The 23,026-nt window shown below is 33.5% G+C and overlaps 1 protein-coding gene and 1 long non-coding RNA gene across 2 annotated transcripts; both read right to left on the bottom strand.

The window, feature by feature from the left end:
* Positions 1-271: 271 nt before the first annotated feature.
* LOC149165973 (zinc-finger homeodomain protein 1-like) lies at positions 272-764 on the bottom strand. Its single transcript, XM_089430007.1, has one exon. It carries the CDS (start codon positions 762-764, stop codon positions 300-302), a length of 465 nt encoding a protein of 154 aa, XP_089286133.1. The 3' UTR covers positions 272-299.
* Positions 765-21,125: 20,361 nt separating this feature from the next.
* Positions 21,126-22,731, bottom strand: LOC149165972 (uncharacterized). The gene is made up of 4 exons (XR_016260381.1): positions 22,378-22,731; positions 21,866-22,271; positions 21,709-21,777; positions 21,126-21,628 (listed from the first exon to the last, which is right to left on the bottom strand). It is a non-coding gene; the product is annotated as an uncharacterized LOC149165972 (long non-coding RNA).
* Positions 22,732-23,026: the final 295 nt, after the last annotated feature.

The following is a 23,026-nucleotide window of genomic DNA, read 5'->3' as shown; positions in this document are numbered from 1 at the left end:
GAATACATTTTTGTCCTTGATCACCGACATATATGAACAAAGCTAGCTTGTTCGATAGTTATTTATTGAGACGGAAATGGACAGACTAGTTCGATTCAGCTGGAAATTTATGGAGGAGATATACTTCCTTGTACACAGAACTAGTTTCAACTTTCAAGCACTGACAACGAATTTTCTCCATAAAACAACGGACAAATATTAAACCATTTAATCATCTACTGGCTAGAACAATACTCTACCTGAGACAGAACCGGATATCCTTACCTCGGATTGGCAGATGATCATCTTTGTGTCGGATTTCAACCGCGCAGTGTCTCGTTCTCAACCTCCCGTCTGTGAAAGCCGCAGTGACAATTGCACGCTGCACATTTCATGGCTGCAGCAGTTCCCTCTTCGCCACTCGCCAAAACTTCTCCGGAACCATCTATCGCATAGCCACGAATGCTGGAAGCGTGATTCTTTCGGCACTCTGCATAACGCACACCGTTCCCAAATGAGGCATCTGCTCCTTTTAGGGTAGCTTCTATGTGCTGTTCTTCGGACGGTCTCATCTTACCCACAGATTTTATTGGCTGAGTTTGAATCGGAATACTTTCTTGTCTCGCTGATGTCAGATCTACCAAAATAGATTTCATTTGATCTGTGAGCAAGATTTCCTTCACTCCTGCATATGTTTGTAACATAAGAGAATCGATGGTTTCCTTTGGCTGAGCAGCTAGATGGGTTTCGCATCTAAAGATATGGTTGCCCACTTTCCTTTTCATCTACCCTGATCAGCCTCTACTTATATCTAAACATTCATGGGTTTTGCGGTTAATCAAAACATTCACGGCTTTTTAGGTTAGACTTTCCCAGTGCATTTCATAAACCATGATTAAAGTGTCCGTGCGCTGGATACCTAATTTTCTGTAAACGTGCCTCTAGTAGTAACCCAATAGAAATCCTAGGCCACCAATCGAAAACTAGACGACCAGAAAGAACTCACACACGAAGAGAATAGTCCGAAACCTGAAAGGCTGCTAGGAGACCTAAGAGGATTTGGCTCTAATCTTAAACCTAAAAAGTAGTTAAATTCCAGTCGATCATTAACATCTTCATATGACCCCAAAAAGGCGAACACGAGGGCCCTCATCAAAGATACCTAGTACATATACATCTTTACGATAAATGAGTTGCACAGGACAAGAAGATCTCTCATCGGCTCTACAACACTATGTTCATTATTAGTCCCTGCCATCTCGCAATGGCCAGGGACTATAGTAATCCAAATGCGTTGCGATAGCATTAAACTAAACCGCTATGTTATTAATTTACGGTGATTATTGGAGGGTGAGCAAAGTTTGCAAATGCGACTGTGTTTGCTATCGTCGGGTAACCAAAGTCTTCAAAAGCGCCATCTTATTTGGCCTCTTCCCCAGGCGGAAGAGGCTGGACCATAGTTTATTTTGTTTTAAACCTGTTTATTATTAGTGGCGGTCAAGGAGTTGTTCGTATTAATGTTAATATTAGTTTGAATTAGTTTGAATTATTTGCAGGATTGTTTGAGCATATTAGCAGGTTTGAGGGTTTGAGCATATTGGCTCATATTGGCAGGTGTTGTGCATGCAGGTGGTGTAGCTGTCCGTGCAGGTGCGGGTGTTTTGCTGGCCTGTGGAGAACAGCTAAATCCGCTAGAGCAGTTCCGCTAGAGTAGTTCGATGCGCTGTTTCATACAGTTGTTTCATACAGTGAGATTCAATGTCTTCTTCCAATTCATTTTCTCTAGAATTCCATCTGTTGTTTTCAAATTTCCCGTATCTACTATATTTCAAGCCAGATTCCTGCATCTTGGAGGTTTATCTACGTTACTGGGAAAGGTAAGGATATGAACCTCCTTTCAGTATTTGATCCTGTTGGGTGCGCAGGTGGGTGACAACGTTGAGGGCCTTCTCCATCCAGAAGGGCACAGTGGAGTGGACTATATGCAAGAACCAGATTCGGGAATACCCGCTTTCCCCCTACGTCTGTAAATCAAAAAGCCCTGTACTTACCATTCTCGATTTCTCACTACCATTTGTTTTTTAGTGTTATGCTTCAGGGGAACACTCTCTCTTCCCAGCTGAGCTCAGCTAGCGAGGATGACCAGCCCAATCACTTACGGGAGATTTGCAGAGCCAGCTGGTCCACACAGTCCATCCATAAACACAACTAAAGCGGCAAGAGGATTGTTACAGTTTAAATGTTGTTCTGAAAGCGTTTGTCTGTCAGCATGGTATGCTTCAGCAGACCTGTACAGTCGTGATGACATTGGCGAAGGTGCAAGAGTGATGACAGTGTTGTGGTGCAGCGTGATTAGCAGGTTCTGCAACAGTCTCTTCCACAACAGTCTTCAGACCTTCATGGCACAATCAATAGAACAATTAAGGGCGCAACCAAAGTTATTAAATGGTGGAGCAGTTATGTGGGAGTTAAGAGGGTTCATCGATGTTGGGCATGTGTGCACCAACTGGAGACTTTGAAACTAGTTCAGCAACAGGATAAGGGGTTAAGATTGGAACAACCAGAAGGTATGCTACTGGGTAAGTTGCCTTCGCTACTTTCTCTATCGCAAATGGATAGGGGAGGGGCAGAATAGGGAGGATAGGTCGGGCAACATCTCCAGAGTCTGCTTGCTGCATCCTAGGACTTACAGTCAGGGAGATGGTTAAACAGCAGGGGACGGAGCTTAGACGGTTAAGTTTAAGCCAGCAGCTAAGGCAGCAAAAATAGCAATGGCAGTGACAACTGTTTGGGGAGCTATGACAACTATTGGGCCATCACCTAAGGTAGCAAGAAGAGCAATGGTGCTGCCATGTGTTTGGGAAGCTACTGCGAGGCTGATTTGGTGGAGGTTAATGTAAGTCAGGTCATTTGTACGTGTTACCTGCTAGTTATTCATTGTGTACACATTTCATTCCATTCCACATTATGCATGCAGCGTCTGCTATGTGTAAGTTACTTTTGTTGTTATATAATAAAGTTAGAAATGATTTCGTGGTTACCTCACTTCAGCTTTTATTTTTGCTTCAGCTCCACTACATTGGTCTATTTCAGGTACTGTTTATGTTATTACATTGTTTTGATATATTTTAGCCTCTGCAGGGTTTCAGTTTTTTACGTAGGGTGTGTACGATTTAGTTTTTGATATATTTCAGTCTCTATAGGATTTGAGTTTTTTATCTAGGTTGTGTATGATTTCAGTTTTTATCTTGGCAATGCTTTTTTTTGTCTGTGAACAAACGGTTGGTTAGGAAGGGACCTCAAACTGTAGGACCCTGGCAAGTTACGGTTACCATTTGCTCTCGCGACGTCTTGCATTAACCGGCATTTAGGAGCATGAAGGAGAATATGTATTTCAGGTGAATTTAGACACTTTTAATGCTCCTTAGGATAGCGTATTGCATTAACTTTTCCCATTTCTACTCTGCCTAAGAACTGTTTATCTTGCAAACCATGATTTGTTTTTTTCCTTAGTTATCATTATTGTAACATTTGTCTAGGATAGAAATTCCAAGAAAGCACTATGAAAATCTGTTGTTCAAGGTTTATCATTCCCCTTTATAACCTTTCTACCTGGGAACCTGAACCTTGAGGGCCCAATTCTTCAGCCCCTAAAAGCTATGCTTCCGCTCATTGGATGAGCACATATTTTCCCTAGATTTAACTCAGGTTTTCAATGGCTAGGGCACAAATTTCTGAATGTATTTCCTCAACATACAATAATTAGGTGCTAAATAACCACTGGTTCTATCCCAAATTTATTAAACATCTATGTGCTGCTGGGCCAGATTCATCACTGAGCAGGGCTGAAACCATGAATGGCATAGACTAGTGATATCGCTGAAACCTTCTCGAAGATGGTTCAACACAATCTATCTTGGAGTAGGTATTTATTAAGAATTTGATTGAAATATTCAAACAGGGAATCACCATGCAAATAGTTCATCAATGTAAGCCCCTGAATATAAAGATTACTTCACCCTGTAGAGCCCTTGAATATGAAGATGACAGACTTCTAAACTCTGGTTTCCCCATAAAAGAAACTTAGCATCTTCCTAGGAAATTGGTTGTAACGGACTGCAATGAGATACTTCATCCTCTTAGTATCTAAATTTCAAAGAGGCTAAAATATATCAAATATATTGAAAGAAATTAGATTTCTTAATGAATTAAGAAACATCAGTAATTGATCATTTAACTAAATGCTATACCAAGGTTCAAATACAAGCTAATATTATAGATAATATCAACTTTTTCTAGCCACACATTTAATAAGATTGCAATTTTGGGATCAATATGAACTTTTATTTCTTATTTCAGAAAGCCCTCCCTGTTGTTCTCTCATCTTGAATATCAGCTCAGCTTCTATGTCTTGGACCTTATCAACAAGTTCACATATCTTCATTTGATGTTGCTGCATTTTTGTATACCTCCTGGTTTCTGTTTCCAATATCTTCTTTCTGCTGTTTACAATTTTGTTAATCAATTTTAGCAACTTTTCATCTATTTTTAGCATTTCCTCCATAAACTGTCGTTTCTCCCCTTCCACATGTGCTACACTGCTTTTCAGGTTCTCCAGTTGCTGTGTTTTTCCATCCAACTCTTTTGAAATCTCATCTCTACACTCATCTTTTAATCTATTATCTGCTTGAAGTATTGCAATCAAGGCACTCATGACTTTGATCCTAGTCTCTAAGACTACTTGGTCAGTAGCATTGATTTTCTCTTTAAGATGGGATTTAGGTAATTTGACAATACCTTTGGCTTTGGCCCCATACTCCAACGTGCTAATTGTTTTTTGAATGTCTTTTAGATGGCATTGTTAGTGTGGCTGTAAACCACATGAGCTCTTTCCCATAATAGAGTACATATACAAATACTGATACTAATACCTAGAAAAATCTGAAAAAATAGAGGAAAAATCATATCAAATTGCCCAAAGGAAAAATTTACATTTTTTTCGGGCCGAAAATTCTCACATAGTACATCGTTTGGCTTTTAGCCATTCATCATGTACATGACAACATCTGTGTTTCATGTGTGGGGGTCAAAATTGGGGTATTACAGGGTAACCATTATCCCCAGCCAATTTAAATATCATAAGCTAAGCAGCAACATGTGGGGCATATCCCTTACGCCAAAGTTGCCTAGGAATTGGAACTAACCCTAACCACTGTTGCATGTGCTGGCTCATAGCAACAAGTGGGGCATATCTCTTACGTCATAGTTGCCTAGGAATTGGAACTAACCCTAACCACTGTTTCATGTGCTGGCTCACAGCAACAAGTGTGAGCGCAAGCACTAGCATGTTAATTAGTAGAACTTGAACCGTAGTAGTGGTTATATTAGCTACCTGCTTTCATTGACCTGGCAATCCACTGTTGACATGTATTTGGGTTTTTACCTATGTCAAAGACCTGGTTTATTGTTTGAAAAACTTCTCCCATTATAGGTAATAGAGACATGGAAAAGGGATATCATCATCATTCAGACAGGTCCAGGCGCTCTGCTCATCAAGAGGTAATTATGTAATTTTTCATCACCTTTTGCTTTTCCATTTTCAATGCTAAATCTGTATCATGCAACAGGTGAAGAGAATTCAATTCTGAAGGTCATGTCTCTTCTTGTTGGTTGCAGATGGCTTTGATTTCACGCATTAAACATCCTTACATTGTAGGATATAAGGAGGCATGGGTGGAAAAGGTATGGATTTTTCTTTGGTGTCTTTTAGATTTTGCATTTTAGATCACCTGTTGTATAATTACAGGTCATGATTGGATTATTGTTTGAGGCAGTTTCTCGTGCTTGTGATATAGCTTGATTCCTGTTTGTGTTTTTCCAAATTGGGTCATTTTCAAAGATTGAGGCAGTTTCTTGTGCTTTTGTTGTAGCATGGTCTGTGCTTGTGTTTTTTCTAGTTGGGCTGTGCATTATTGTAATTTATTATATGCTTCCCCCAATTATTCCTATGTTCTATCTAGATCAATATTGAGAGGAATGAAATGAACAAAGGCTGTAAATTGCCCCATAAGGCATGATAACCTGTTGTCTGATATTTGTTGTTATTGATTTGAACCTTACAAATGTCATCTTTTCCTGCACTTAGAACTGGGCTACCATATTTTTCCTAGAATCTAAACATGTCTTTCATAGACTGATTACTTGTCTTGTCTAGCCAATTGTTTGTGGTTGATAACTACTAAAATTCAGATAGTGCCCAACCAAGTTTTCCCTTTAAACTTTAATTTCCTATTAGTTACTACCATACTTATTAGAATTGCTTGGACCCACCAGAAAGTGAGTGTAATATAATCTATTGCCGATGGTCCTTTTGTAAAATGCGACATCATTTTGATTAGGTTCATGCTTCCAGGTCTGCAGAATTTCCAAACACAGGATCTATACCATACTTGGTTATCTAGTATATGTTTAGGTAAGCTTGGGCATTGCCCAGAGAGTTCACAAAGATTTGTGGAAACACTATAAAATAAATCAAAGGATATGGAGTAATCCTTGTAGTATATTAAACACATATAACCATAGCTTAGCCATTTTATGTAAATTCTGCTTTCCATCTATAGAACCCTATGCTTATGCAGAGTGGAGTTATGGGTATGTATCTTCCCCTCATTACTTCCACTCTTTCCCTTTATAGATTTCCATATCGCTGACTGTCATATCCTTTCTTCTGTGCAACGAGAAGTTCGAGCCTGTCACACTCAACTGCCAAAACCTCACTTGCAATCTAACACCAAGATTTTATTTGAGATTTGCCTCTGATGTCAGATACATCACTTAATTTCCGATTTACTTTTGCCGTCACATACATCATTTCATATGCCATCTGCCTCCGATGTCAGATAGATCACTTAATTGCACCGATTGCTCACTTAACTGCACCGATTGCATATCAAATTCCGCACCTTCCATCTTGCAACATTGAAATGGTAAGTTTTTTGTTTTATGGCGATCATTAAACACCGGTTTGCTCCAATAAATGCTCTTCATATTGGATTATATCCTCTCCAATCTGATCTTGAAGTATTTCAACTCCATTTCAAATCAGTCCATATATGTATTTATTTCTGCACCTGTCAGAAATTTATCCCGCATTCAAGTGTTGCGATCTTGCACAACTTTCCCTATTTGGTTGTACAACACTTTTCGGTTGCATCTCTTTTAGCACATAGGTTCCAAAAACGCTCGTTCCACGAGGTTGAACAAGCCTATACAAACATCCATTACCCACTGTCTTTCAATCTTTTCAAATGATTACCTCTTGCTTCTAGTAAAATATTCTCAAAAACTCAGTTCCATTCACACTTAAAACCAGCTTGCAAACACGTTGAACTCTTTTATAAATTGGCAAAAGCAATGCCTAATTTCTCGCCTACAAAACAAAACTACCTTCTACACCTACATATTGACATACATCTCTCTGCTTCACATAACATGGAATCCATTAGCATAAGCCAACTTACTCAACTGGCAGCATTGTTTCTCTTAGCACTTGTTCTCATGACTCTTCTGATTATGGACATCGTAAAAGTAGAAGCACAAAGAAAAAAGAAACCAAGAAACAACCACTAACAATAACATCTCGAACGAGGAGCATAGGAATCTACGGCAAGTACTCAGCTATTAGACTATCCAGAGGAGCATACGAATCTACAACAAGTACTTGGCTATTAGACTATCCATCTACTGCTTCTGCCTCTACAGCATCCTTGCCAGGGAATAGAAATAAGTGGCTTTTGGGTTCAATTCTTTTCCTTCTTCTGGGTATGGTTTTGCACAATGATTATGGAGTATATTTGAGTTACAGCTCACATTTTTGAGGAGAGATTGTCAAAATTCTGAATCTCAGGCCTATTTTTGCATTATTTTACGCGTTGTCTCTGTTCTGATTTTGAGCCTAATCCAAGTATCATATGTTCGCCATGGTTTTTCACGCACCATTTTTCATGATAATATCCTTTTCTTTACCCTTTCAATTAATTTAAATAATGCACTTACGAGTTGATATGACCATATGTCCAGCACTGTACCTGTACCTATACCTAGACATGGTTATACAATTATTGCTGGAGTCATTGGGCAGTGAAATGTTTCACAATAAACCAATGTCTATGCATACCTTGAGAAACATAACATCTTCTGTTTTGCAGAAAAGAGGCCAAGTGAAAGAGAAACAATTTATGAGAAAGCTACAACAGCAAATGGAGGAGGAGGTAAAGCCCAAAATACCAATTGCACAACGGTTGCCCCTTACAATTGATGAACCACAGGCAAGTTTTAAATTTATGCAAGCCAGTTTATGTATCATGCTGATGATAGTTTTGAATGACTGAATTCCTATTTCAAAAGTTCAATATGCCATCCAAAGTCTCTTATTTGAATTATATTATAAAGTGCATTTTGTCAAATTTACAGGTTCTGAGAAAGCCCCCAGTGAAAGAGCAAACTAAGCCATTGAATATAAAGCTTCACACAAAATCCAGAGCATCTGAAAGGGCTGAATTCGATCACTTTGTATCTCCAAACCCTGTTCCTAAATGATTTTGTGCATTTCTGTTTAGCATCTTCATTCAAATAAAGCTTCTTTAAGTTCATAATGGTTCTTGTCATACCTGGAATAGGTGGATGAAAAGCTTTCCTATCTCGAGAAACAAAGGCAGGAAGAGCTTCGATTGAAGAAGGTATAGGTTTCAATTCCACTCGTATTTCGCTTTAGGAAACTGTAGTAAATTATCATTCCAGAGAGAAGAGACTGAGTGTCAAACTTGGGTCAATGTCCTTTGAGCACTTCATTACCTACCACTAGTCCACTGTCCAGCTGACAATTTTTTTTCCGGTAATTATTGATCACATATCTGTTTTTTTCTCTGTTTAGTATTTTCTGAATTTTTTTTGGTGGTTTATGAATCTTAATTATTTATTTTTTTATCGAAAACATGATCTTCAGGTAATGGCAGGATAGAACTCTGCAACTTAGCATTGATAAATGGGTTTTTGGGACTCTCCGTAAGAAGAGGAAGAAATCTCTGCACTCTTGATATATGATTTGTCAGATCTCAACATAGGTGGAATCAGAGTCTGACCTGACCGTGCTCTTCACTTCAGCACTATATGGGGAAACTTTATTTTGCAATTGAAAATCATCATATGAGGGTATTATCTTTGGAGCGTTGGACGAGTGTATTTTATCCTTGGCAGACTGTACAAAGCCATCTGATGTCTGCATAATATTTCCAGATGCTCTCCATGCAATCACAGGACTGAATTGATTAAGAAAGCTAATGGGTCACTATTTCCAGAATAGGTGACTACATTCTTTTCTTAGTTTAATGTCTTGATACAATAACTTCAGCTATATGAGATATTTTACTCCTTTACTGGAGTGAATTATATTTCCAGATGCTCTCCATGCAATCACAGGACTGAATTGATTAAGAAAGCTAATGGGTCACTGTTTCCAAAAGAGGTGACTACATTCTTTTCTTAGTTTAATGTCTTGATACAATAACTTCAGCTATATGGGATATTTTACTCTTTTACTGGAGTGAATTATGCTAAAGCGATCTAAGAATAATTATTTGTAGACTGTAACATTGATGGTCGTGATATCTATTATTTTATCTATCAGGGTTATCACGTGAATATGACATATTCTCTTCTGTCTGTTTTCCTCAGAAATTGTGCAGGTGGTTCACACAATTGTTGTTAGCTGTGGATTACTTGCACACAAACCATCTGATGGATAAGCAATTGACCTGGTTCCTGCACCAATTCTAAGTAGCGCTATTTCGCTAAAATCCCCTGTTTCTGCTTTTATCATATATAAATCTAAATGACTATGTGCTCAACTCCTCCTCTTCTCCAAAGTCTATGGGGATTCAAATTTGACGGAAGCAAGAGATGATCTCATTTCTGGTTAGCGAAGTATTGTAGCATCTTTTCACTGTTCTTTCTAAGCAGAAAGAAAATTCAAAGGCTTTGTCAGCTTACTTAACTCGAAGCTAATCCCACACTTTCCATTCTTATGAGACTTCCACATACAGAGCAGTTTTCTTTTGGATAGTTCAGACGTCATTGTGCACCCTAGGACCTACAGGGTATCTTGGATCATCATTTCTTGGAAGAACAAGCAATGCTGAAATTACATATATTGGAACTATAGTTGATGTTGGAGCATCCTTTCGAGGTACAATAGAATATCTTGGAACACCACTTCTATGAACAGCACCAGGCTCGACTGATTCCGATAATCTTAGGCTGCGAGCTTTGGCAAGAACTCGAACAAAATCAGCCCTACATGTGAGAGCTACGAGCTTTGGCAAGCACTCGAACAAAAGAATTCTACCATACTTAATGCAGGGACTTGCTGCCTCGCAGCTTCCCTTGTTTCTTCTACTAACAACTAAAGCCAATATAAATGAGATTTAATAATAGGAAACACAATCATGACCCGTGTTTCATTGAGCATATATCTATAGTAATCAGAGCATCCTCTGTGTTGAAAAGTCCCTACCTCGCTTCTAGGAAGGGCAGTTTCTGTGTACCGAATCTAGTGAATTCTTCATAACATTTATGACAGTTGTGCTCAAAGCAACTTTCTTTGTGATAGTAATTATTTATTAAATTAGACATGATGGTGAAGATACCTAAATTGTAAAATAACTTGCATCATAAATATTTATTTTCGAATTATGAAATTGTGTGCACACTTAGCTATAAATTTAATCGAAACTATCTACCAACATAAAATCATATTAAATATGTTAGCATGATTATTTATTAACTCAATTCATGTCCTATTACTGAAATTAGAATATAAAAAAAATAAATTAAAATGATATTGAGCAATGTATGTTTAATTTTAAAAACAAAATCATTATTCTTTTCAACATATAAAACCAATTAATTATGGATAGAATGGCATAGTTTAAATAAGTCATTTATTTAGGAGATACTTAAATATAAATACAATTGTGTAATTGAGAGAAATAATTTATAGAAATGTTACAATTATGAGAAATTTAAGCGAAGATAATGTTTTCATTATTTTAGGAAATAGTACACTAACATTGAAATGTTTGACATTGAAGTATTGCCTCAAGAACATAACTAAGCTTTATGATCATAATCTCAAATAAGAGTAATTATTTGAGAAACATTATCTCATTCTAAGATTTAAAATCATGCTAACAAATTAAAAGAAATATTCCCTAGAATGCAAGGTGCATAGTTACAGATAGAAAAAAAACTATTATAGAAAGTACATGAAAATGAGGTTCACAGTGATGTGTAACAAGGACAAAATATGTCTATAAACCATAAAGAAATAAACTATATATAGGTGTTACTAAACCATGCTCTTAAGAAGGTTCTTGATGACAAACTTGAACAATGATGTCATGTACCCTTATGTTGTCAAGTTTTTGGTCCCTTCAATGCTAGAAAACATGGATGGAATACTAATGTGGAAAGGATCATGAAGACATAAGAATTTAAGGAGAATAACATGTAAAGAAACAAGTGGATCAAAATCTATTTTGAAAATTGTGTTGCATAAAAACATTCACGAGTATGGATAGAAAAAAAAATGATGAGTTTCTCAATAATGTAGGTAATGGTTTTTTAGGACACTCTCTATTTATCTTGAATGTGTGTAAAACAAGTAACTAAAATAGTCATTAATGTAAGCATGTGTGAAAAGGTAGCGTATAGCAATATTAAGCGAAGAATTTTTGTATTGAAACTCAATTTATATGACACACAACTCATGGAATAAATTATGAACTATTACAACTATAATATTGGAATAGAAGAGTAAGTATTCAAGATACAGTCTACATCATTGTAAAGGTTAAATTCAATGGCATGCATAAATATAGTATTACCATTCATTGATAGTGACCCATAAGTAAGTATTATGGGAACTACATTATAATTGAACTAATTATACATGCCAACACATTTTTAGAACTATGTTCATGAATTCCCATCAATCGCATGCCAACTATCTAGAGTGGTACAAGAGTGAAGACAATCTGTCAACATGAGAAAGAGAATAAGAGTGAAACTAGCCTATTAACTCACATTGGGCAAAGGTTTCCTTTTTGTGATGTTAGTTGCTTGATACAAAACTGCATACCATTATTGTAGATACAACCACCGCCACATCTAAAAAAAGATTATTATTTCCTTAACTTTTAATTAAACATATATTATTTAACAAATATATGTGCAAATGAAATAATTTTTAAGGAAATGGTAAGATAATAATGTATACTTGTTTACCATTATAGTAATAGCATTAAGATCACAAAAATTACAAAATAAAATTCATACACATAGACATGGTTGAAAGAAAAATACTTAAATAAAAGAATGGAACACCCATTTGATTTTACCAACAAGAATAGAATTTGAAAAATACTATAACCTTTTTATCATCCTAATGAAAATTTAGGTGAATCGGTAATTCAACCACCTATTAATGCAAACACTTTAATCACAATAGCACTAGTAAAAACTAGATAATATATAATTCATTCTCATTTACTATTTTCTTATAGAGAGCTCTATAAAAGAAGAGTTAGTTCTATAAGTATTCACTTGGTCTTGTTCTAGATATATCTTATCTACATCTTTCCTAAATATGTATCTACAAGAATGTATGTGTTTATATCTATGTTATGAATCAATGGATAATGAAGATAAACTACTCTAGACTAATCATCTTCAAGGTTAACCATTTTTTGGGTTGATCAACTTATTTTTTAGATATTCTAGTGTCTCATTTCTCTATCTCATTTTGTCATGGTATTCAAGGAGGTTTAAATGTCTTCAAATATAGGCGAGTAGGATCAAACATTTAGCCATTATTGGATAATGAATAGAGTTTGAGTGTAAGACAACAACAACAAGAAACTAGTTTAAAAGAATCCATCATGAATCATACCTCAAGGATTCAAGTCATAGGTATGTCTAGGGAACGCACAATCATTATGAACCTCATAAGATAGTCAATGTATTCAAAGGATATTGAATTGAATTATCGAAAAAGGGCTTCAAAGCCAATTATTCTTTTCATTTGGTTGTAAGAAATTGGAACAAGGCTACAAATCAAGAGTAAATCAAGGGTTTAAAAAATTCCATTGTTTCAAGGAGAACGATCATTCTATCATTAGGTTAAGAAAACCCAAGTGAAGAATATAATATGGGATCAATTGATCAAAGTCATCGTTTTGTTGCAAAGATAGGTCAGAGGAGACCGGGACTAGTCTTTTCAGAGGAGTAATTTGTTGATATAACATCATTGTTGAAATAATTAGATTCCATGCATTGAGTGGTCCAAGTCTCCATTCAAGGGAAAGTATTGGAATTGAATTGTATCCACCCTTATTGCTTCATAAAGACTTAGTTGTAGCACATGGTGTGTTATTATTAAGGGAGAAACTTGGCCAAAGATATTAGGGGATTCGATATGCATCAATATGGACTAGATCAAGAGTAAGTGGAATTTCATTTCCTTCGATCTTCATAATTCTTGAATGAACCACCAATTGTAACAATGTTCATAGCTTTGGAGAACAAACAACTCTATTTGCCATGAAGAATCTCCAAGGTTAGTAAATGTCTCGATAAATGCCTTTCATAATTGTTTTGGAATGTGTCACTTGAGTAAAACTATCATACAAAATATTTATTCATAGTTTTTTAACTTTAAAAACGGTGTGGACATGTATCAAAATTTTAACCAATGCAATTTTGGTACTATAGTTTAATTGTAATATTTCCAATCTGGAGCAAAGTGTTTCTTTGTGTTAAAAAATAAGAAATGAGGAGGAAGGAGCCAATATGCATATTAAAATTTTTCATAAAATATCAGATAAAAATGTAACATTAGAGAAAATAATAGAAAGGTGAAGATACTCTTGTGGTAATCTCATTGGAAAAAGATAGTTGACAGAAAAATTATCTAGAGTTATAATTATAGTTTTGTTGAAACTTCCTATTTAGATTAGCAAAAAAAGTTTCATTTGGTCTATTAAAATGACAATTGGATTAAAATTAGATTAGTTCGGGTCATTTTATTTAATGGACTTAAAGAACCCACAAATCAAGTATCTTATGATGACATGACACAATATAAAAAAGTAGCAATTGAAGTTTTTAAAAAAGTCATGAAAGAGATAGACATTGGGAATACAATAATTGCTGAAAATTTTGTTAGAAAGTTTGTAGAAGAAAAAGGTGATGTTATGAAAGATGTAAAGGAAGAGTATGTTGAAGATATTGAATTTGAAGAAGAAAAATAAATGGATTTTCCAACACTATCAAGATGTCAAGTAACTTTAGTTATGGTGAATTTTGAGTTTGATTACAAGGCATAATAAGACTTTCTTGAGGAATGACATACAAATCCCAAGTATGATGGGGATGAAAATTGACATGGAAAAGATGATGTAGATGAAATGACAAAAGAAACAAAGGAAATCGTTATAGTTTTTGTAGGTTTTTTTAATGGTGGAAAAGAAGATGGAAGAAAATGAAAATATTGTTATGGAGGTTAACATAAATGTTTAGTTAGCAGTATATGAAGTACAAGAAGATGGAGGAATGAAGAAAATACATAAAATGAGAAAATATTAAAGATGAAAGATAGACTAAGGTTAAAGCCAAAGAAGATGAAAATGTATGCAAAATACAAAATTTCTTGCAAACAGAAGAAGAATCTTGTAGAGCATAGAGCTAATGAGAAGTTTTACTAACATGCCAAAGAAGGTTTTTGAATTGATATGAATTTTTTTATGCCTAGGCTATTCTTAGAACAATAGGATATCATGTTATGAAAAACCATGGAGGAATTTTCTATTGTAAATCTAATGGCCAATGTTAGTAGTCATAATTAAAAGGGAGTGTTGGAGTACTGTAATTACCACACCAATTCTAGAAGAATTTAGTTGAATTATCCATCAGGAATTCTATAAGACAATATTACTTCTATAAGTATTGAGTTGGTTTAGTTATTGGTAAATCATGTCAAGATCTTTCCCAATGATTTAACTAGAAGAATGTACGAGTATATATCAATGTTATGAATCAATAAATAATGAATATCAAATCCTCCATTTTAATCATATTCGGGGTCAATATTTATCTAATTTATCATATTATTTATTAATTATATTAGCTTCTCATTCAACTCAGTGATTTTGTCACACATGACCTATTGATACTAACTAGAGTGGATTGTCTGCCAGTTTTGACAATAAAAGTAGCAACACAGTCAATAGGTGCATAACACGTGCTTAGAAGGGGATCATATATATTATTATTTAAACATTAGAGGAAATTTTAGCCTAAAAGTGGCCTCCTAAGGAAAAATAATAAATAATACTTAAAAAAATAAAATAAGAGTTAGGAATATTGAATGGAAAATAAGAAAACTATTTTTTAATTGTATTTTTGGCTTATCTCCTTATAGGTTTACTCAAATTTTAAGTGTAGACACTCCTTGGCTGCGGAATTAAATTCCACATCCAACAAGTACCCATTATGAATACTTCTTAGAAGACCCACATTGATAAAAATTGATGATGCATTAAAAAAATATGTTCAACACACTTTTTAAATGTATCTTCAATTTTTATCAATGCGGGTATTCTAAGAAGTATGCATAATGTATACTCTTTTAATATATAGTTTAATTTTTCATGCGATGAGTGTCCACACTTGAAATATGAGTAAATCTATAAGGAGATTAGTCAAAAATACAAATACCAAAGGATTAATATTATAAACCCTAGGTATATAAACCGTCAGATAAATACTATAAACCCTAAAATAAACATAGTTGACCATGGTTTCCCATGGTTGATTTTCATATTGAGACAATCTTTGCCACAATGTGACATTGGACCATGAATGTGAATGGTTGACCATGATTATAAACACAAGGGATTTATATTAAAGCCTACAATTAGTATTATAAACCTCATGAATAATATTATACCCTAGGAATATGAACCCAAATATTGATAAACCAAAGGGATTAATTTTAAAACCCCATCGTATAATAATGTCATGGGCTGCCTCTTCATCTGGTCCTAATGATGAACCACACCTGTTGGTTCGAAACGCGTCGGCCAAAAAATTCTCCCATGTCGTTTCTACCGAAAGACTTTGTTTAATTGAAAGAAATAATATTAAACCCAAGTGATTAATTTTATAAAACCAAGGTATATAATCCCTAAGATAAATATTATAAAATCAAGGGAATAATAAACTCAAGGGATTATAAACCTAAGAGAATAATATTGAACCTAAGAGAAATATTATAAACCCTAAAATAAACATGTTATCCACACAAACCATTGATAAATATATAATAATAATAAAAATATTAAGAAATATATATTACAATAAAATTATTATTATTATTATTATTATTATTATTATTATTATTAAATAATAAATAATTACATAAAAATTGGTAAAATTAAATTTTTATTATTATAATTAACTAAATTAATTAATTAATATTTAATTAACTAACAATAAATAAATTAAATAATAATATTAAAAATTAAATAATTTCAAAATAATAAATAATTAAATAATAATGCTAAAAAACATACTTTTCCTAAAAATATTAATATTTTAATTATATATTAATAATATATATATATATATATATATATATATATATATATATATATATAAACAAACATAACAATAATTATTTAATTCATTTTCTTATAATGAATAATTGATTAATCAATTTAAAAACATTTTGAATTAATCTTATAAACCCTTGGGATTAATATTACAAATTTTAAGTGATTATAAATATCATAAACCCAAGGCATTAATAAACCCAAGAAATTTATATTGTAAACCCTAGGAATATGAACCCTTACATCAGTAAACCCAAGGGATTGATGATATAAATCCAAGGAAATAATATTAAACCCAAAGGATTAATACTAAAAGACCAAGCAATTATAATCCCAAGGGGGTAATATTAAACCCAAGAGATAAACCCAAGGGATTAATATTATAAATATAAACCCCAAGGTAAATATTATAAACCCAAGTGAATAATAAACTAAAGGGATTATAAACCCAAGGGAATAATATTAAACTCAAGGGATAGATATTATAAACCTAAGATGTATAAACCCATATATAAATATTATAAACCCTAAAAAAACATGCTTTACCACAGCTAATTTTCATATTCACAATATATTTGTCACAATGTGATATTGGACTATGGTTGACTATGGTTGATTTTCATATTGAGACAAAACTTGTCACATTGTGGCGTTCGAGAATGATTCACCATGGTTGATTTTCATATTGAGACAATTTTTGTCACAATGTGACATTGGACCATGGTTCACCATGGATGACCATGGTTGTGACCATGTGACGTTCAAGCAAGAGACAAGCATTGTCACAATGTCACCATGGTTGACCATGATTGACAATGATTTACCATAGTTGATTTTCATACTGAGATAATCTTCATCACAAAACGATATTCAAACATGGTTGTCCACAGTTAACCATGGATAATAGACTGAAGGGATTAATACTAAATACCCAAGCAATAAATATTCTAAACCCAAGGTATATAAACCCTATGATAAATATTAGAAACGCTAAAATAAATATGCTTAACCATGGTGGACCACAGTTGATATTAATATTGACATAATCTTTGTCATAATTCGATGTTGGACTATGGTTGACCATGGTTGATTTTCATATTATGATAACCTTTGTCACAATGTGACATTGGGCAATCATCAACCATTGTTGACCATGGTTGATCTCCCTATTGAGACAATCTTTGTCATAATGTGACTTTGGACCATTGTCGACCATTGATGACCATGGTTGTGACAATGTGAGGTTGGACCAAGAGACAATCTTTCTCACAATTTGACAATGGTTATTGACCATGGATGACCATGATTGACCATAGTTGACCATGGTTATTGACCATTGTTGAACATGGTTAACCATTGTTGAGATAACCTTTGTCATAATGCGGCGTTAGAACACGTTGACCATGGTTGATTTTCATATTCATACAATCATTGTCACAATGCGACATTAGTTGATTTTAATATTGAGAAAATCATACCCAATGGATTTATATTAAACCCAAAGACTAATATTATAAACGCTATGAATAATATTATAATCTAGGAATATCAACCCTTAGATTAATAAACCCAAGGGATTGATATTATAAACCCAATGGAATAATATTAAACCTAAGGGTTTAATACTATAAACCCAAGGTATATAGACATAAGATAATATTATAAACCCTATCAATAATACTATATAGTAGGAATGTGATCCCTTAGATTAATAAACCCAAGGGATTGATAAAGGCACTAATAAATGCAAGGGATAATAAATTTATAAAACTAAGGCAATAAGAAATTCTTTATAAATTATATAAATTATTATAATTATTTGCAACTGTCATGACCTATTAAAAAATTATCATTAAGTTTTTACTCCCACATTTTTATTTAATTTTCTATGGCGTTATTACACGTCATTATTTCGGAAAATATGAATTTTATTGGTTCAAGAATAATTATAGAATTCAATTAGAGTTGCAAAATAGATTCAAAAAAATAATATTAAATAATTATTTTAATCTAATTGTAAAATGATTAAAAAACTATTTTTTTAATTTTATATTTTAATAATTATATTAATATTTATAATAAAATTATATATTCACTCTTCACATTTGAAATATATATATTATTTATCTTTAATCAAATAAAAAACTTGAAATCACTTTTCAAAATAATTAATGAAAATATTAACTTGTCAATCTACATAAAAAAATATACTAATAAAAAAAATCTAATTCTAGTCATAACATGGGCATTTAAAATACTCATTCACTTACAAATAATAGACTTAAATCGTGAAATAAATTCAAATGTTTAGTATTAAAATATTATTTTAAATTAATTATAAAATAATAAAATAATTTTATTTTTAATTTTATATTATAAATATTTAAATTATAAAATAAATATAAATGTGGATGATTGAGAAAAAAAATATTATTTTTATTAAAACTTAAAATTATATTTTAATTTTGATAATAAATTATTTAATACAAAATAATTTTAATATACTATTTTTATAAATTTACTATGATTTAATTTTTCATTTAAAAAATAAACTCAAAATTATCTTGGTTTTTGTAAATATTAACAAAATTAATTTATATATTAAAAATTAATAATAAACAAATCAATTTATATACTAAAAATTAATCAAAATATATTTCCATAATATTTTGAAACAATAAAAAAAGTTGAAGTATCGAAATGCTTATAAAAAAATAGATATAATTCAAAATTTCATTATTAAAATCCTTTTGAAAAAAAAGAAAAGGATTTCACTACAAATAAGTAAAGACTCTAATACCACTTGTCCTAACCCAACTACAAATAAGTAAGGCCAGACAATATATATATATAGTTTAAATAAATGGTCTACACTTCCAAATATATATTTTTGAAAAAACAAATATACGAAGTGTGCAGCTCTAAATTTATTAGTTCTCTTAATCTTATTTGAAAATGATCTACTTGAGACGACTTTATTTTAAGTTCTACCGCGGTTTGATTTAATTTACTTTTACATGCCTTTATTTCAAAGTTTCTGATTAAATTTATTAAAATATTTTATTGATTAAACACTTAAAAATATATTTAATATATTATCTACAATTATTATTATCTATTCCAATTTTATTAGTCTTACTTTTTAGGATATCTTAAACGAGGATAAGTAGTCTACAATTCAATTCGTTGACTTGTTAATGCATCTAATAAATTCGATGATATCCAACTTGTAAGAAAAGCAAGCATGTTTTATTGTCCCCTTCGACAAAGAGAAGTTAAATATATTTTATAACATTCTTAAAATAATTTACAATATCAAGTATTTTTTTAACTTCTTTCTAATTTTTCAATTGTATTTTATCAACCTTATCATATGACGCTTTTATAATTGATGTTTTAGAAAAAGTATAATTTTGTGTCAATGATATGGTCAACTTTAGAGTGAAACTATATATTGTTTAAATTTTTATTTATCTATTATAATATAGAAACGTGAGTAATTATGATCGCTCAAACTACTATGAATTGTTTTTATTTATCTATTATAATATAAAATATAATATAAAAACCTAAGTAATTATAATCACTCAAACTAATCACATGCAAAGTCAATAATTACTAAACAAATTATAATAGAAATTATAATTATAATGATATGCTATCCTCGTGAATATAAACCTATGATATTTTAGAAAGAAAGACAAAGTTAACCCTGTTAAATCGAGTCAAATTTTACGTAATTTAACTCACACTATACATATCCGATCTAGTAATAGAAATTATATTTTTTAATTATGAGTATCAATCCTAGTGGCTGGGTCCTATTCAACGAAGCCCTAAAATGGAATGTACACAACGCTAAAATGATATTAAAATTATGATTTAAGAAAACAATAAGAAAATAACATCCTTTGTCAAATGGATCAGATGCTCAATGAAAACATCCAAAACTGAAAAATGCCCTAAACTATTGAACCGACTACGCTGCGCAACAACTATCAGAACAATCAATGAATATACACAACCTCGAATAATACCTTTCCATGAGAAGGATTATGAAGTATTTGGCTCTTAACTATGGTACGACAGACCAAATTTCCAATAGTTCTATCTACACGCTTTTCAAAGACAATCTGTTAGACTTTCAGCTAAAGGTTTACAATATTTATAGTTTAAAAGAAAAACAGAATGACAGAAAACATTTAAATACTATTTATCCATGGCAAACAAAAAACTTAAATCAAAGTTCCCTCACTTCGAAATTTATGAATGTCAAATGCTATAAAAACTCTTGCGTTTATTAATGGAAAATGCCCAAAGAAACTCACCCTTACACTCACATAGAATAATTGTGTTACCAAGTTCAGAGCTCACTGTCGTCCAATTCCAAGCATCATGAAAACATTGAAAAAAAAAGAAATACATGCCAAATAAAGTTGAAGTGACTTCAAAAAGCCATAAATACAGGTAAAATATCATGAGATACTGACCGTGAAAATATTGAAGCAAAAAACTAAGCTTAATAATCACGCAAAAGTATCAAAATACCAATTCAACCCCCAGGCCTATATAGAATATTGTCTCTGTGAAGCTACTGGGGTTTTGGGAAAATCCCTTGTTCATTAGTTATCTGAAGAACGCCAACACCCCTTGCAGTATTGGCTATGATCTTCTTTTATAATTATCGAAGCCTTTCCAGAAGATCTTTCCAAACCCAAAAGCCGCCTTAAGAATATCTCCTTATGGACATATTGAGGGAAAATGGGTAATGTAAGTGTCATTGTTTGGAGAGAGAGCACTTCTTAGAAGGAAACACCGGAGAGCAATTTCATCCCAGGTAAATTTTGAAACCCTTACATGCACCTTCTTTAGGTTGTCCAGGCGAAGAATCAAGTTTGTTGCCTCTGACCTTTCTACTCGTTCTGCCATGAAAAAATTTCCTTTGTAAATCTCCTCTGTAATAAAACCAAGATGCTCAAAAGTAAATACCGCCAGGAAATACCTTGATGAATCGACGCTCTGACCAAATGATACACCAACCACGATATGCTGTAGGGTAACAATGAAAACCCTGGAACGAACACCAAAAAAACCAAGCTACACAATTGAGGAGAGACCGTGGCAGACCCGGCTATAAAAAAAGAAAAAGAAGACCTCACCTGCAATGTCAGTGAATTGGAGGATGAGTCGCCAAGTTGCAGAGTTTTTTTTTGCGCAGAGGTCTCGGTGTAAATGATCGAGCCGGAGGTGAAGGCAAGGAAAAAAAAAAAGGCGTAACTGAGGACAGATTTAGCTATGGCACAATTTGTCCGTGGGAATAAACCCAATTATTTTTCTCCCGAGATATTCAGAAAACTCCCTCTTGAAAAGGGATACAACATTAGAAATTCCTCAGTAAGGGAAGTAAACATTGTAAGTTCAATACCTCTCTCGGGTAAAGAAAAGGCAAATTATGCACCCGGGAAAAGGTAGAATCCGGTGTCGGGAACGAGAGTCAAGAATTATCACCAGCAACTTCAAGCGAGTACCCAGTAAGCTGAGCTAGGGCGTTACTGTGCAAACCCTCTGCATGCAAAAGATATTAGATGGGTTACATAACACGCAACATTATGGAACAAAAGCCTTAACAGAAATTAAACCTGGAACAAACCCTAGACCTCTCAGTAAGTACCTGAAGGTGCTTCCCCGCCATATCAAGTCTGCGACGCCGCAGGAAACCGGGGATGGTGTGTTAGCTAAACCCTCTCTTGAAGATTATCGAGAGGCACAGTAAAATGTTGAAAAGCAACGTGTTTCCCCTGAAGAGCATCAGAAGGAAACCTCAGAAGAAATCAAAGAATGTGTGAAATTCTTGAGGAAACAGAAGTTACCGAAGGCACTCTGCAGAAATATCTGAGAAGGCCGAGCGACAGAGATCCCCAGCAGGCTCACCATGCAAATGAGTAGCAAACCCCACGGAAATACCAGGCACAACTAAACCGTAGGATCAGAACCTTACCTAATCGACGGTGATGCTGCTCCACATGTTAAACCAAAGTACATCGAGAAGGGTCCACAACGTGTATGGTCGCTGTGCCCGGTCTTCCTTGCCCACCGTTTTCTCCGGCGGAATACCGGACGACCCATTACCCGATTTAGTCCGATTACCCAGTAGATAATGCTTCGGATGAAACATATTCTCAACATATTTAATCCCATTTAATCCTTTCCCGTGATTGAAAAATCAACAACCCTCCTTCCACAATTGAAATAGGTGGCCTTCGGCTAAAAATCAAGATAAACCGTCGACATGTTATTTATACGTATTGATGAGTAGGTAG

This window comes from Pinus tabuliformis, chromosome 5_1, assembly GCF_031772625.1.
Source record: "Pinus tabuliformis cultivar Carrire ecotype Pingquan chromosome 5_1, CPIR1, whole genome shotgun sequence".
Lineage (NCBI taxonomy): Eukaryota > Viridiplantae > Streptophyta > Pinopsida > Pinales > Pinaceae > Pinus > Pinus tabuliformis.
Note: the sequence above shows the minus strand (reverse complement) of the source record. Positions and strands in the feature narration are given on the sequence as shown.

What these genes read in the sequence shown, in the direction of transcription:
- LOC149165973 (XM_089430007.1), bottom strand. Translation starts at nt 764, where the DNA reads ATGAAAAGGAAAGTGGGCAACCATATCTTTAGATGCGAAACCCATCTA.